Source organism: Coptis chinensis, chromosome 5 (assembly GCF_015680905.1).
Source record: "Coptis chinensis isolate HL-2020 chromosome 5, ASM1568090v1, whole genome shotgun sequence".
Classification (NCBI taxonomy): Eukaryota; Viridiplantae; Streptophyta; class Magnoliopsida; order Ranunculales; family Ranunculaceae; genus Coptis; species Coptis chinensis.
In genome coordinates, this window is record NC_141460.1 from 13393567 (window position 1) to 13409703 (window position 16137).

General features: G+C 37.6%; 2 protein-coding genes across 2 annotated transcripts; both read left to right on the forward strand.

Moving 5' to 3' along the window:
• Positions 1-2426: 2426 nt before the first annotated feature.
• Positions 2427-9331, forward strand: LOC147496759 (uncharacterized). Its single transcript, XM_086562658.1, has 12 exons — positions 2427-2671; positions 2763-2878; positions 4677-4730; positions 4905-4929; positions 5208-5330; positions 6557-6723; positions 6816-6885; positions 6981-7079; positions 7379-7477; positions 8628-8854; positions 9072-9159; positions 9311-9331. Exons 1-12 carry the CDS (start codon positions 2459-2461, stop codon positions 9329-9331), a joined length of 1302 nt encoding a protein of 433 aa, XP_086418784.1. The 5' UTR covers positions 2427-2458.
• LOC147496760 (chlorophyll a-b binding protein 7, chloroplastic) lies at positions 8442-10132 on the forward strand. Its single transcript, XM_086559651.1, has 5 exons — positions 8442-8548; positions 8666-8854; positions 9122-9159; positions 9311-9825; positions 9910-10132. Exons 4-5 carry the CDS (start codon positions 9373-9375, stop codon positions 9925-9927), a joined length of 471 nt encoding a protein of 156 aa, XP_086415777.1. The 5' UTR covers positions 8442-8548; positions 8666-8854; positions 9122-9159; positions 9311-9372; the 3' UTR covers positions 9928-10132.
• The last annotated feature ends 6005 nt before the right edge of the window (positions 10133-16137 follow it).

A 16137-nucleotide genomic window follows, 5' to 3' on the forward strand; every position in this document is an offset into this window, starting at 1 on the left:
AATGTAGCAGCCCGCCAACAAAATCCTAATCTCCAATTTACATCTAATTTGGAATCAAAATTTACTTAAGTATTCTTCACTTTTCTTTGATATCGACTATAGATTAACATATCGAGTTGGGATTAGAATATCACTATATTGTCTCTTTTTCTACTACACAACATTAAACGTGCTCCTACAAAATTTTGAACTATCAATCTTTTTCTTGCAAATTTTATTTTTACACATTGTTTATGCTATGTGCTAGAAACCGGGTGAGACCAAGTCAGTGCTCAAGGATCATGTTTTTGCCATGTATAAGCGATGTCCTACAATTACTCCCTACTAAAAGGGAGTTTGTAAACCTAGAAATAAAACTTTTTGCCAAAACCCTTCAAAAAAAATTAGAAAAATATAAACCCTTCAAACAAAATATGCAATGAATCATTAGCTATCAATATACATATATTATTTATTCAAATAGACTTTAGGCTTTTGAGTCATTAACTATCTATGTAGCAAGTCCGGCCATAGGTCGGGCCAAATGACTAGTATATATATAAAGATGTGATCAATAGATAGGTGGTGGTCTGCCCAACCCAACTTACTTCGGGGGGGAAAAAACACGAAGAAAACCAAGGCCCAAAATATCGCCTATATATCCGATATATAGCCAATATATATCGTTTTTTTGGTTCACTGATATGGATATATTTCAACCGAATATTGAATTTTTTTTCCGATATATATTGCAATTTCCGATATAACAATATATCGATTGATATATACGATATATCCAATATAAATTGTTAACTTTGACCGATATTGTTAATTTTGACCAAATATTGTTGACTTTGACTGATATATTGATGATATTTCTGATATAATTGGTGATATTTATGATATATCGACATACAAAATAAAATTTTGACTGGTCAACAAAAAAATAGATATCTCCGATATTTTTGATATATATGATATATATCGGTTTTGGGTATATCGAAATATTCACCGAATTCGATATTTTGGGTCTTGAAGAAAACAGCATAAAATATTGATATTGCTCAGAAGCAGCAAGATTAATTTGAATATTTCAAACTTTGGTTGTTTTTCTTTTGGATTAATCCCTAAAAAAGGTCGCTCTTAGTATCTCTGATTTATTATTGGTTTTTCCAAAGCGCATTTTCTACATGCATGAAAACTGAAAAGCAATTTACTGATGGTGTTGGATTGATGGCCTGAAGGCCCATGCTGCAGAACAAGTAATGTCATCTCCCTCAATTTGCTTGTTTAAAACTCCAATATGTTCTTCTATACCGTGGGGTGTTTATAACCAATCTCTAAATGCCATTTCTATTGGTTGTGAATAAAATTATCAATCCCATGCCAATTTTCCACGACACCTGCTAGGCTAGAAATATAGAAGGTAGTGACTTACTACTACTGCATGATCTGCTAGAGGTTTTTACTACTGATGATCCATTAAGAGTTTAACACTATTGACAAAATTGCTTTTGTAACATTGAAAACTCGAAAGTGCAGATAACATCACATGTATAAATTACATTACATACTCAAGGACATGAAACAACAAGGATCTTATGATTTGTATATAAACATTATTTCATTAGATTAACAAATATTGAGTGAATAACAAGATCGTATATTCGTATCATTACAATAAACGTAGTACTCTTCTGAAACTACATATAGCAAGCTTTACAATCAAACACTTGTTCGTCTTGGTCGCTTAGATCCAACCGTTGAGCTATCTTCCTTTTCTTATTGTTGCATGAGGTCGAGCATAAGGCCTCCTCTGGACAAACAAGGTTGTTCAACCAAATTTTCCGTACACTTATTTCGCGATTCTGATAACCCAATATTATTCCTTGCCCTCTTTCTCTTCTCGACCATATTTTGCAATTCCATACCCCGCTCTTTCGATTCATCCTTGTTGCACAACAATATAATACCCAAAACGTAGGTGGTTTCTTCGTGTCCAAGTTTTGTGGCTCTTTCTAAGAACTTGAGACCAAATTCGCGTTGATTATTACAGAAGTGTAAGGCTTCAGGATTCCCGCTCTCCTCACAACCGGGTAAGAAGGAATTAAATACTGCCGAAGGTTCCCATTGTACAGCATCAATTCCATCCAATGAAACATTGCGTAGAACATAACTGTTGTTTCCTAACTCATTCAACGTTTTGGAACTTTGTTTCATCTTGCAAAAATCACTTACTCTTTTTCAATGAACAAAAATAATATACAAACAAGTAGAACACGTACTGAGTGAGAATAAGAACTAAGAAGAGGAAACAAAAGATGACTTGAACAGTAACAATTTGGATTCCAATTTCCGTTTACTTGGTTGCCAAATGAGTACAGATGGCGTAACCGTGGGTTTAAGGCCCAAAATAAAGCCCATTTTCTCAATCTCAGCCCAAAGTATATAAAGGACAAGAAAAATGAGAAGCTAAAAAATGGCGTTGAAAAGCATCGGTTTTGTAGGTGGAATTAGTAGTTTGGGAACCACTGAATCATCGCTCTCTTTCCGGCGTTCTATCTGCACCGTAAATTTCTCAAACAACAATTTTAACACCCATCATTTACCACTCACCAGACTTAAAGTGTGTACGGCTGCAGTGAAACGAAACCCTAAGCGTCTCAAATACGCCGGCCCACGCTTCAATAAGGTGACACGAGACGTATTATTATTATTATTGTATTTACATATTTATTTACTTGAAAGAAGATATTAATGATTGATGGGTCTGAAAACTTAAGGATGATGGGTTTGTGTACGTGGAAGCTGATCCAAGTGGGAGTGACACGTGGAAGTTGGAACCGGTTATTGAGCTGTTGAAACAAGGTGCTGTGGGCGTTGTTCCTACTGACACTGTGTAAGTGTGTATGGTTTCTCTCTCATTTTAATGTTAAGTGATTAGCCATGTTGTTTGTGGTTGAATGTTTTAGTTGTCCCTTTTTTTCCTTCAATCATTAGGAACTTTTTGTGGGACGATCATAGATTTAGTTTCACTTCCCAAGAGGGATGGAGGTTTAGGGATTAGGAAAACCCAAACCTTTAATGTGCCATTGTTGAGTATGTGGTTATGGACTTCTTGTCTTGAAAGGGAGAGTTTGTGGAGGAGAGTGATTATGTCGCGCGATGGGAGTTCCCTTTTTGGCTGGGAGAGCGGTCCTGTTCGTATTATGGTTGTGTGTGTGTCGTCCGGGGTTGGATTTGGAGGGCTATGACGGACGTTGTTATTTGCGTCTATAAGAGGGGTATTAGATATAAACAATGCGTGGGTGACAAGATTTTGTATTGGGTGGATCCTTGGTTGGAAATAGAATGGAACAGTGTTTCACATGTCAGAACTGAAATGCCATTTCTGAATACATGGTTATATCTAATGAATCACCGAGGAAGTAGCTTCTCTTATGGTTATATTTATATGTGTTGGCCTAAATCTAACCCTGATTTGTTGGTGTGGCACTTCATTAAGAATGATTTTGTCTCTACCAATTCTCTTTATTTCACCCTTTGTTCTTGGTTCCCACCTACTAGCTGTGTTGTCCCCATCCCATGCTTTCCGGGTCTCAGAATTAGGAGTTCACGAGTTCCTAACAGATTTGTTTTCTGATTTTTTTTTTTTTAATTTTTTTATGTTTGGTTTTGTTTCTGTTTGTGTGTGTGTTTATGTGCAGCTCTTGAGCGGATTCTTACAACTAACAATCTTAGAATATGGAACTTAAGTGGTTAGATTAAAAATGCATGTCCTTTGTATTTTAGAAGTGAGGACTCTGTAATATTGAGTTGCCCTTTATGTTTCGATGGGAGTCCATAATGAGATGATCGGGCTAAGAGACTTGTCACTTTATGTTTTTTCATTTTTTTTCTTTTTCTATATGTGTGTAATGGAGGATTATGTATCTATCTTAAATTATATTAATAAAATTATACTTTTAACCGATTAAAAAAAAAATATTGAGTTACCGTTTTTCTTGGCGAGTTTCGTATTATTTCTATAGTAAATCCGGGTTCTCTTTGGCAACTCCTAATAGGGTGGATCTCCTTAATCGTTGCCATACATGGCCATTTTCCTCTAGGAGTCGGCAAATTTGGACTATGATACTGTTTGCAATTATGTGGGAGATTTATGATTGGGACGTAATAGAACGCATTAGAGGGTGAAGCATTGGAATTCAGAGGGTCGTTATAGCTATAAAGGGTCTTCTTTGTCACTGGATAAGGGTGTTCATATGTCTTGGACTTTCAAAGCATTCATTTTGAGCATTTTGTGTCTTGATGAGAAGATATATAGTTTAGGGATTCTTAATTGGGACGTATGGGGAGTTTTCGCATTTGTGGCTGTATTTTAGTTTTTGATTTTTTTCTTTCTCTTGTACTTGTACTCTTGTAGGTCTTCTGGACCTACTTTTTCTTTCGGTTTAATGAAATACTTCAATTTACCGAGCAAAAAAGAAAGAAAGATCATGTTATGGTCATGTTATCATATTTAGAAACTCTTCCCTCATTCCTTTTGTGTCATTCAGTGGTTGCTTGAAGAATATGCCCTCAAAAAATTTAAAATATTCGGATTCAGGAGTGCTTTCAAACAAAAACAAAACAGAATGTATTGTTATTATTTAACATTTCTAATTCCTTGTTTGGTTGTTTGTGAAAGCGACAAACAGGTATGCAATTGTTTGTGACCTGAGGAATCATTCAGCCATTGAACGTCTCCGCAGGTAAACTGGTATTAGCTTCTTGCACCTACTATAATTTTTCATCATATTGTGATTAGCTTGGAATTTACTAAGGTTGCTTAGCATCTCTAACTGGAACTTTAGGAAGTTGTTTTTTTCCCTGCCTTATGCTATGCTCCATTTGTGATGTAGAGTTACTATGCTTTGTGTTTGCAGAATCAAAGATATTGGAAATTCAAAGGCAAGAAATAATACTGGTTACGTATCTAACTTTCAAGTCGTTAAGGAGAAGCTTTTCCATATGAGATTAGATTTTCTAGAGAAGAGATGATGCTTGGATACATCTTTGTTTTCAAAGGCGAGGCCAAGGCTGCAATTTTTAGTGAAAAATGTTGCAGGTCTGTCAAAGGCATTGCCAAAGGCGGCCCGTGTCGCTACTTGGGAAATCTTGCGACTCAGGGATACATACCCAGGCCCGTTATTCTAACTTTTGCTTATGTTTATTTGTCCTTTATGCAGCCCCTTTCTGTCTTATGTCAGTCGTTTCGGGAGATAGATACCTACACCTTGGGGTTTCCACGTGGTACTGGTCAAGGTCAAACAAACATCTTCCGAGTGGTTAAGCACTGCTTGCCTGGCCCTGTAAGAAAAATTATGTTAATCCTTTATGTACTTGTCTTCGTATTAGTGAAAACATTTGGGCTTCTCTTTGTCAAATTGGCAATATCTCCATAAGCCCAAGCTTGTGGAGAGAGAAAATTTTATGAATATAGAGGTGGCTGGGGGATAGAACATAGGTTCGTGTGCAACACACCTAGAAATGGGTGGAATATTCTTAACACCCTTCTATTACATGTTTAGTGTCAATTCACTTGATGTTGTAGTTGTAGGCTTGTAGCAGTGCGTTTATCGCATAATTTGATGGATTATCTTGGCCTTTCTGTCCATATTTGAAAGATTTTGCGTTGTTTTTTCAGAACATTTTATGGTGCTTAATTATGGATTCTTCACTCCTCTTGGCATCTGCCCACCTCCACCTTTTCGAACAAAAAATGTGATCCTCCCAAGCGACTGTTTTAGTGTAGGGGTCCGTGGATAATCTTTATTGAAGAGATGATCTTTGAGTGTCCTTACCCCCTTTGAGTTGAAAACCAAACTGAGCAGAGGGGTTTCGAGCATGATACCGAGATGTTATAAGGTTATCTAGTGCTGATTTCTTTTTAAAAAGGAAAAGATTGTGGTTAATTCTATTAACAAAAGGTGACAGCCCAATGCACATTTGTTTGCGCATCGAGATGCACAACAAGGCAAATCTTGAAGTTGTATCAAAATGTTGCGGATCTTGATGCACAAATTAACGTTGTGCATCTGGCTGTCACCTTGAAAGGTACAGTGGCTGTCACTTGGTAGTTAGTACTACTCCTTTTTGAACATGTATCTGGTTTATATTGGGGAAAGCATATTGTTATTCAAACACTCATCCTAAAAAATGTAGCCGAGATCCAAACAAGAAAATTTCAGAAATCGTGCAACAGAATATTAATATTAGATCTAAATAATTGGGATAGGAGCACACCCTAAGCTAGTAACCACTACATAGATTCCCCGTTGAAAATGTTGAGGCTGAAATTGGATGTGAGTAGAGTAAATTTCCTCTCTGGTCTTGTAAAGAAAGTTCTGCTCAGCATATGTGACTTTTGAGGAGTCTGAACACCTGGCACCATTGTTTGCCTGTTTCTGTTCTATTCTAGTTGTACGGTCTCAACTTCTGCTCTGTTTGAAGCAAATGTTGCCTTAGATTTCCTCTGAACTCCGTGGTAGAATCTATGAAGTATGAACATCTGACATAAATTTTTTTTTTGAAATAGTACACCTTCATCTTGCCTGCAAGCAAAAATCTGCCAAAACAGTGTTCAAGGTATGGAACTACAACTGCTAAATATACAACAAGGAAGAATGTGGGAGTTCGGATGCCAAATGATGCTATTTGTCAAGCAATACTAAATAAGTTGGAAGCTCCTTTAATATCTACAAGGTTGGTGGGGAGTTTGTTCTATTTTTCTCAAATGTCACATCTAAGCGAGTAGATTTGTTGGTTTGAACTCTTATATGTTTTCTTTTTCTTAGTGCAAAGTGGCCAAATGAAGATGATTGGATGATTGACCCGGTTTTAATAGCTGATATTTACGAACCAGAAGTATGAGTCTTCTCTCATAAATTCTGCTTAAAGCCTGTTGTGAGATATAGTAATTGGTTTTCGTCTTCTAATTTTCTGTACTCACTATTCTTTAGGGTCTTGATTTTGTTGTGGATGGTGGTGTTAGAGTTTCTGAGCCGTCCACAGTAGTTGATACAACTAGAGACCCTCCAACAATCCTCCGACAAGGAAAGGTACAAGTTAATACTAATATGTAGTGTGTGTTCACATGCTCACTGTAATTCCTTGTGATTGGGATCTTCTCTAGCACTGGTTTTCTTGAGATCTTTGACCTGTCAACAGTGAGAGATTGTCACTGATCTCCAGGAATGTCAGGGTGTGGTTATGGCTCAACGAATAGCTTGGTCACTTTTAATTTTTTAAAACCAAGGAATGTAATGGGATTGGAGTTGTATTTACTCAATTTGCGAGATTTACGTGAAAACTACCATCTTCATCTTGAGGATTATTGTTCTTGTGTTTCTCATTGCAGGGACCAAAGCAAGACTGGATGGTAGTAAAAGACAATGAAGACTCTCTTGGTTTACAAAGAGACGCTAGAGACTTTAAGAACTCATGCTGCTTAGGCTCAGTATAGCTTTTAGGATTTTGTGTGTTGTTGATTTAACAAGTATACATGGGCTGATCCAGGGAAGGGTCCTGAACTTCCATTTTGTGGCCTATAATCTTTTGTACAAAGAGAAAGGAAAAAAAGGTAAAGAAAATCTTGTGTACCCTTGTAATATGTGTTTGGAATAAACTTAGTAAACAAATTATGTTTCTTGATGTGTACTTGTTTCTTCACCTAGTCAGCGGAAAATCCTCATTTTGAGATGTTCTTGTTTGGATGGAGATATGATTAGACAAAACATGCATAGTTAGCCAATTTACCATTATGCTTACTGAATAAATAAATAGATGACTTTTGTTGCTTACGATGGAAATGTGTTTTATTTAGAGTTTTCACTAGACAAACAAGGCGTAGGGAAAATATTAACAGAAATTTCCAGGTCTTGCCAACGAATATTCAGGATTTTTAGACAGTGAACATAGCTGGGATGTTGAACAAGATGGTTCTTCCTTTTTGGTGGAGCTGGACATTCTTTGTTGACCCAATATAAGAAGTCAATTGCAATGACAGGGATAGGCGGATACTCTTGTTGTTGATGAATTTACCCAATTTTTTATGGGACGGGGCTTTTAAGGGTTTGGGATGTTCTTAAAGGACTGGGATTCGGTCCGGTTTTGAGTTTCGTAAAATTTTGCCAAATCTCCCAGCAAATTACAGTTATACAGTATACAGCACGGAAGACCACCAAAGTTTTTTTACACACCTGAGCTGCTGAGCACAAACCCATTTCGAAACATAGGCCACAGGCACTCCCAACAATTGACAGCCACCAGCTTTCTACTTGTATCCAACTCAGCAAAAATCTATAGGTGAAGATGCTGACACTAGATTCTGTGTGCCAAGTGGCAATGCTCTACCCAATAAGAAAACCCTCCTGCTATCCTTTAAGATAATGCGCTTGTGTACATTAACAAGTGCCATAGCTTCTAGAATCTAGATTCCAATCAAACACTTTCCAAGCAAACAAAATTTGCTAGAATGGCCTCTCTGTGCTTCCTCCGCTCTTGCAGCAGTAGCCATCTCGTCTTCAAGGCAAGTTATTATTTTCTTTAAAATCACAGTAGAAAGAAGTGATACATATATATGCTAACTTTTTAACATGCAATCACAGTTTAATATTTACGTGTTTCAACATGGATGTGGTTTCAGTTCCCAGAAGAGTGGTGGATCTAATTTGGGTGCAACCAAGGCTTCTTTTCTTGTTGGAAGAAAACTTAAACAAACGAAGTTTGTAGCATCTGCAGGACCAAGTACCCTTTCGGTGCGCGCAGCAGCAGCGGAGTCTGATCGACCCCTTTGGTTCCCAGGCAGCACCCCTCCTCCATGGCTTGATGGCAGGTTAACTAGTAATTTAGTACTTCAGCTGCGTGGATTTGTACTTTTCTTCATTCTTGAAATTTCCCATGCAAACATTTTTTTTCTGTATAACTTGGGGCGCGAGTTTGAAGGTAGTATATTTCGAGTTAAGCCATACGATACTAAGTTACTAACCATTTAGTAAGTCTAGAAAATCAAAATAGTCCAGATTAGCTAGGCTTAATTTTTAAAAATTCAGGTTTGCACAATTCCACATGCTAACGTATAATTTGATTTTAATGAATGCAGCCTTCCAGGAGACTTTGGATTTGACCCACTTGGTCTTGGTAAGTCATAGAATGATAGTATCTGTCTATCTGATGAACGCCCAAGTGATGATTATCCGAGTTTCGTATCTTTAATGGACAAAGCCCAAGATACCAATGTTTTGTGGGTCTAAAGTATGTCTGCTTATCATTACTTTTTGGACTGTTACAGGATCTGATCCAGAGACCTTGAGATGGAACGCACAGTCTGAGCTCGTCCACTGCAGATGGGCCATGCTAGGTGCAGCTGGAATTTTCATTCCAGAATTACTAACAAAGTTCGGCGTTCTAAACACCCCTTCTTGGTACAGTGCTGGGGAACAAGAGTACTTCACAGACACAACCACCCTTTTCATAGTTGAGATGATTTTCATTGGCTGGGCCGAGGGTAGACGATGGGCGGACATCATTAAGCCAGGTTGCGTGAACACCGATCCAATCTTCCCTAACAACAAACTCACCGGTACTGATGTTGGATACCCAGGAGGGCTTTGGTTTGATCCATTGGGCTTTGGATCCGGTTCTGCTGAGAAGATCAAGGAGTTGAGGCTAAAGGAAATCAAGAACGGGAGGTTGGCTATGTTGGCTGTAATGGGTGCATGGTTCCAACACATCTACACTGGCACAGGTCCTATTGACAACCTCTTCGCTCACCTTGCTGACCCAGGCCATGCCACCATTTTCCAAGTAAGCGCATGCAATATTTTCTTGCGATTTACACTCTTTTGACTTCTTTACTTTGAAACTGATTTGTGTTGTTCTTTGTTTCAGGCTTTTACCCCAAAGTGAAGAATGCATGGAGGAAAAGTTACTGAGATCCAAATGGGGGGAATTCTTTGTAAATTTTATGTGAGAGATGTGATTTAAGAGCCATGTAGTTCCGACAGGGATGTGATGTTCATGTAGGATCTCAACTTGTACGTTTTATATGTGTTTCTGTAGTGTACAAATACCTTCAGAAGCTTGCATGTTTCTTATATATATTAGTTGCAAAGTTGGAGCTGGTCTTTTGTATCCTTTAGGTCACTATGAACTCGACGACATGGCAACACAATCATTATGTTTCTCGCTCTTTAAATTAGCATATGCATCTTGGTATATCTATATTTTGGCGTGGCGGCAGCCATATGCCAAAATGAACTGAAATTTTGTATCTCACCGAAATTTCAGCTATACTATGTAAACAAAGTTAGGGGTTAGAAATTGAAAATTGAGACAAAATTGATTGCTAGGGTTTGGGATTTGGTGCCTCTATTGAGAGTTTTGTTCATGCCCCAACTCATTGGTAATTGTCTACACAATTGGTTGTTTATTGTATGAGATTTGTGAGGCCATAAGAAAGGAGAATTTGAGAGTTCTATTGAACTAATGTGAGTGTGTAACACTATTTAATTTTCTTTCAATTGGAACTTCTCTTTGGTTGTGGATTAGGCGCAAGACAAACCACGTAAATCTTCATCTCTCTTATTAATTTGGTGATTGGTTTACTATTTTGGTGAATAGTTTATATTGTTTACTACATACTTGTTTAGGAGTTACTTAGTTGATTTCATACACCGAAGTTGTGGGTTGTTACTTCTACCACGTTTGATATTTGGTTGACCCTTACATTGCATAGAATTGGTGTACTCCATAGTTTTTGGAGCACAACAGTAGAGATAATTAGAAGCTGATTCGAGGAGTTGGTTTTTAATTCTTCAATATCTAGTCCCATCAGATTCACCATGGCCATTACCAACATAGGTCACAATTTATTTTTTTTTCGATTTTCTTATAGTGAAAACAGATGCATTTATGTTAGTCTCCCTCCCACCTTGAGCTACATCAGAAGATCTCTCCTTTTCCGTGCTGGGGGTCTTCTCCGTTTCCTTGTGTAGTGGACATTTAGCATCAAAATGCCTATGGTAGGCTCTCCGAGCAAACTGGAGACAAATTCCATACCATTTTTGGTCCATAGTTGTTTCGGCAGATCAACTTTAATTTAATACATAAAGGAATGGCGTTAGACCTTTAGGGTGTGTTTGTTATGATGGAAAGGAAAGGAAATACTATGGAAAGGAAAGGAAAATAAGAGTGGTCCACCTTTTCCATAGTTTTTAAGGCGTTTGTTTACCCATGGAAAGGAAATGGGCTTTTCCATATGGAAACAAATGGAAAATGTTTTGTGTCTTTAGCTAACCTCTGAAATTTTTGTGGAAAGGAAAGGAAAGGAAATAGATAAATAGAAACTTACTACTAATACACTCCACTCAACAATACAATTATTCATTTCCATAGCTTTTGCAAACAAACATGATTATTCCTTTCCCTAGTTTTTACTTTCCTTTCCCCAGTTTACCAAACACATACCATTTAAAATTATTTCCTTTCCATTCCATTCCATTCCATTCCATAGTGGACCACCCATTTTATTTCCTTTCCTTTCCATGAGTTAAAATTTAACAAACACACACTTAGTCTTACTTCTATGCAAATCTATGGATACAGACCATGGACGAACCATAAAATTCTTGCCAGCAAGAGAGGGCCATGTTCAATAACCATATGTCTATCCTCATCGTTCACAAATTTGAAGTACGTAGAAGAGGTATCGACTAACAAGTATCTCAAAACGGCTCGTCAATTTCCACTGTTTAGTCACAACATTCTTCACAAATGAATAGGAGTGGCGTTTTTCAACAAAGAACCTGACCAAATAATTCTGCCATATCGAAACCCTTTCCTCTACAATCTCTTTCGGAACATTAGCAACACCATTAGTAAAAGAAGGGAACACCTTTTTCGGGTTTGGGTGGAGCTTTGAGTTCTTGCTCAAAGTAAACAGAGAGTTCCATGAGCGAATCCTGGAGTTGCTAGGATGTGGGGTTGGAGAAGGTATCCGAAGTTTGGAGAGCTGGAGCACCACATGTACCGACAATCGACAATTGGGTGGAACAACCTAACACTAGTTCCAATACCTGCACTACGATCTCCTAGATAATTAGTGGTGACAAAAGAGAAACCACACTCGAAGATGCAATAGGTGGTGAAACCATTTTGAGTGTATATCAGCCATTCAGACACCACCATTAACACTAGGGCTGGAAATGGTGCGGGTTTTAACCCGAATCCGAACCCATCTCACGGGTTTGGACCTAATAATGAGTTTGAATTAGGAAATGGTTCAGATATGAATTATCCATTTTAAATTCGAGTTCGAATATGGTTTTATTCTAATAAGTTCGGATCCTCCTAGATCAGAACCCAAATTGTGAAGTTTTGTTTAGTATATGTAAATGTGCGTTTTGGTCACGATCTTACGAATCTAGATGATTGGGGAAGATGATGTTATGAATGAGTTTGAATGTTCGAACTGCCTATGTATCCAGTTCTCTGGTGAATTGGAATCAAGTCGGACGTAGTTCATGTTGAGTGATTGAATTGGAGATGGAGAGAATGTGAGCATGAAGCTCTTCCCCCCTCTGTTTGGTCACCACCTTGTCTTTATATCTTTCAATCTTTGCTGCTCCATTAATTGTCGACTGAATGAGATCCATGTTTGGTGCTCAATTCATTGATGATATTTAGTGCTCATGTGTAACTGAAAGCGACTTGTCTCTGACCACGAACTAAGTCTACAAGAAATAGGGTCTTTGGCGACAAAAAAAAATGTCGTTGAAAATCGTAGAAACGTCGCTAATACTATTTGGCGACGTTTTTTGGAGTGTCAGGGCAGCGTCGCTAATGCTATAGTCGGCAATAATATATAGCCACGATATTTTAACGTCGCCAAATAGTAGATCTTTACTGACGATTATTACTGTCGCTATTTCTCTAATTTCGTCGCTAACTCATTCAATGTAATAATGTCGCAAAAGATAAACTTTTGGCGACGTTTTTAAAATCGTCGGTAATAAAGCATTATTAGCAACGTTTTTAACGTCGATAAATGTTTGAAATTTTTAGTGTTATTAGCGACATTTTAATCATCACTATAAGTCCAAAAATTAAAAAAACAAAGATCTTATTAGCGACGTTTTTATCGTCACTAGAAATATTAGTAATTTGAAACTTTTGTTATATAAGCAACGTTGTTATCGTCGCTAAAGATCTAAAATGTTTGAATTTTGTGTGTTTTTAGTGACGTTTCTATCGTCGAAAAAGATAAAACAAATTAAAAAAATTAGTACTATAAGTGACGTTTTGATCGTAGCTATCAGTTAGTTGTGATTATATTCTCACACTACATGCGTCGCAAAAGACTATCTTGATCACTAATATCGTTAACGATTGTGCACCATTTGTACAATTATCTCTATTCAACAAATAAACGCACAACCAGAACATCAATTATCTTAAGCAACAAATTTTCAATAAATAAAAGTGAGTTAATCCACTCTATTATAAACAAAAGAGAGTTGCATCATTCCCTTTCATAATTTTTATTTCTGAACTCATCTTAAGAAAAGTATTAACTTAAACAAAAACATTTCTAAACATCCCTCAAGTAGCTTGCGAATGTGCGAATGAACCATCTTCACAAAAAAAAATTATAATAAATAACATTTAGATTCCTCTAGTGCTTCTTGCAATTCTAAACCGCCATTTCTTCACAAAAACTAATACCAAACCGATCCATTTTGACGTAAGATTATCTGCATACAAAGATATTATCTATTAGACCACAAAAAAAAAATTAAAACAAAAAATATAATAGTTTCATCACGTCAAAATTAAAATCCGGTGAACTATTAACAATTATGTCAAGTTTAAATTGTATCCAAATAATTTATCCATTAGACCTCTACTAGCTAGTATTCACTAAGATAAATCTAAGAACTTAACTATATACAAAACAAGAATTTCATTAATATGTAGGCACAAAGGTACAAGGCCAAAGGAGTCTGCAGTATGAAGTTATATACCTCCTTAGCAAGGCACTAAGGAAAGCATAGACTCTAAAGACCACGAATATATAAGCCAAAATCACATTTCCACTTCAAATAAGAATGTCTAATGTTTCTCAGTTCTCATTCTAATGTCTAGCAACAGCAGCGGCAGCGGCGGCGGCGGCGGCAGCAGGGGTGGAAGAATTCAGTGAGGCAAGAGATTCTTTCCCATAAGAGAATAAGAGTTGATAGTGGGCAGGCCTAAAGGGCAAGTTCCAGCTTAAAGGCAATGAACCAGACCAAATATCTGCAAATCACTTGCCGGTCTAGAATCACCTACTTCCAAATTTGGATAAAGCAGCCAGCCATCTCAACCTCACGGACAAGGGACAGACAGATACGCTAACCCACGAATAAATGCCGATCTCTTGACCAACCCAAGAGAAAAGGAAGAAGAGGAATGGCAGGCTAACGCAGCTAAGCCAAACACACCGTTCCGCTTCTCTTTTTCGCCAGCCTCACAGAAGATTTGCCAAAGAAATATAAATAAAGATGCTTGGCAGTCTTGGAATACAAGAGATACCCCAAAAATTGTAGTCGACTAGCCGGCAAGGAGGAGCACGTAGGAATGCCGACCACTACATAAGCCAGAAGCCACTGACCCAGCTAAAAATGGTGACTCGGGGTTCAAGCTTTTCAGGCTGGCTTTAGCCTCAAGCCTGATTTTGATCGGCTTCGGAGCCTAGGATTTGTTAGATCAAATGGCACCTTGTTTAGCAAAGACCCGGGAAATCCTTATCTTTTCGGTCGGGTCCGTGGCTATTGATCTTATCCAAGGTCGTCTCACTCAACTTCAGCACCATCTCCATCACATTAGCCATCATCTTCCGCGCTTGCCTATAAAATAAGGATTGCACTCTCTTCGGAATCAGATCTAATCAACTGTATTCGCTGGAAGTGGGAGGCATCCAGCACCCTGAGTCACTACTAGAAACCTAGCAGGAGGTAGACTGCAACTCGCTCCACAACGAGTGAAGAGACAATCCGCTCCTGAAAGAGCCCTGGACTTTTGATGGTTGCCATTTTTTATGAGTCGCTTTTGTGAGTTCTCCACTTCAACTTCCTGTTCTCTAAATCACCCCGAAAGCAAAAGCAAGCAAAAAGAAAACACTTTTTTTCTTTACAAAAAGTCGGCAACTTCAAGTCAAGTCCAAAGACTCGCTTCTTCAATGGATCAAGCAAAATGGTTGGAATGAATAAGCATCCATATACCAAAACCTCGATCCGTCATTGGACTTTAGCTTGAATACTAGCAAGCAGATCTAGAGCTAGCTTCAATGGGATCATCAAGGTTCATATACATCGCTCATCTTCATTCGAGCTAGACTCAACGGATAGGGATTTGACCTCGAGAGGGCATAGTACTAAAGGAATCAGTTGACCCTTCTAAAGTAATAGATTCACCATAATAAGACTCTGAATATGGCTGAGCTTCTTCGATAAAAAAACCCCTTTCGATCAATAGATTCACCAGAAGACTCTGTTTATGTGTACTCCACATAAACACATGGATAAGGTGACAAGTTCTATTGAAGATGACAAGTTATCTCCCCAAGTAGCATTGAGATGAATTCACGGGTTTGGAACCTACCCAAGATCAGTCTAACTAAAGGTTCTGACTCAAACAATATGAAAAAAATGAAAAGCTCGCCTCCCTCCCTCATAACAAAAAAGGATTACCCACCTATCATGCTAATCAATCACCAACAGAAACCCCACCCCAACACAGCCAACGCTAAATAAATCAATCTCAAAATTACATAACAAAGTAAAAGTAAGATAGACCTATATATACCGCAAAGATACATACTTATAGAATAGAGTTAAATAGAACTAATCAAATCAATACTAGAGAAAGTAAATCTAAAGAAATTAATTTAAACATAAATAAATAAAGCCACAAACAAGAGGGGTGGAAGAATTCAAATGAGGAGCTATGAACTAATAGGTCGTCTACTCAAAGTTTATGTCTACAGACAAGGGACTATATACAACTTAAAACATGATATGGAGGCTTATTCATTCCGATCAAACAACTATATCCCAATCAAAGAACACCAACACATATCAA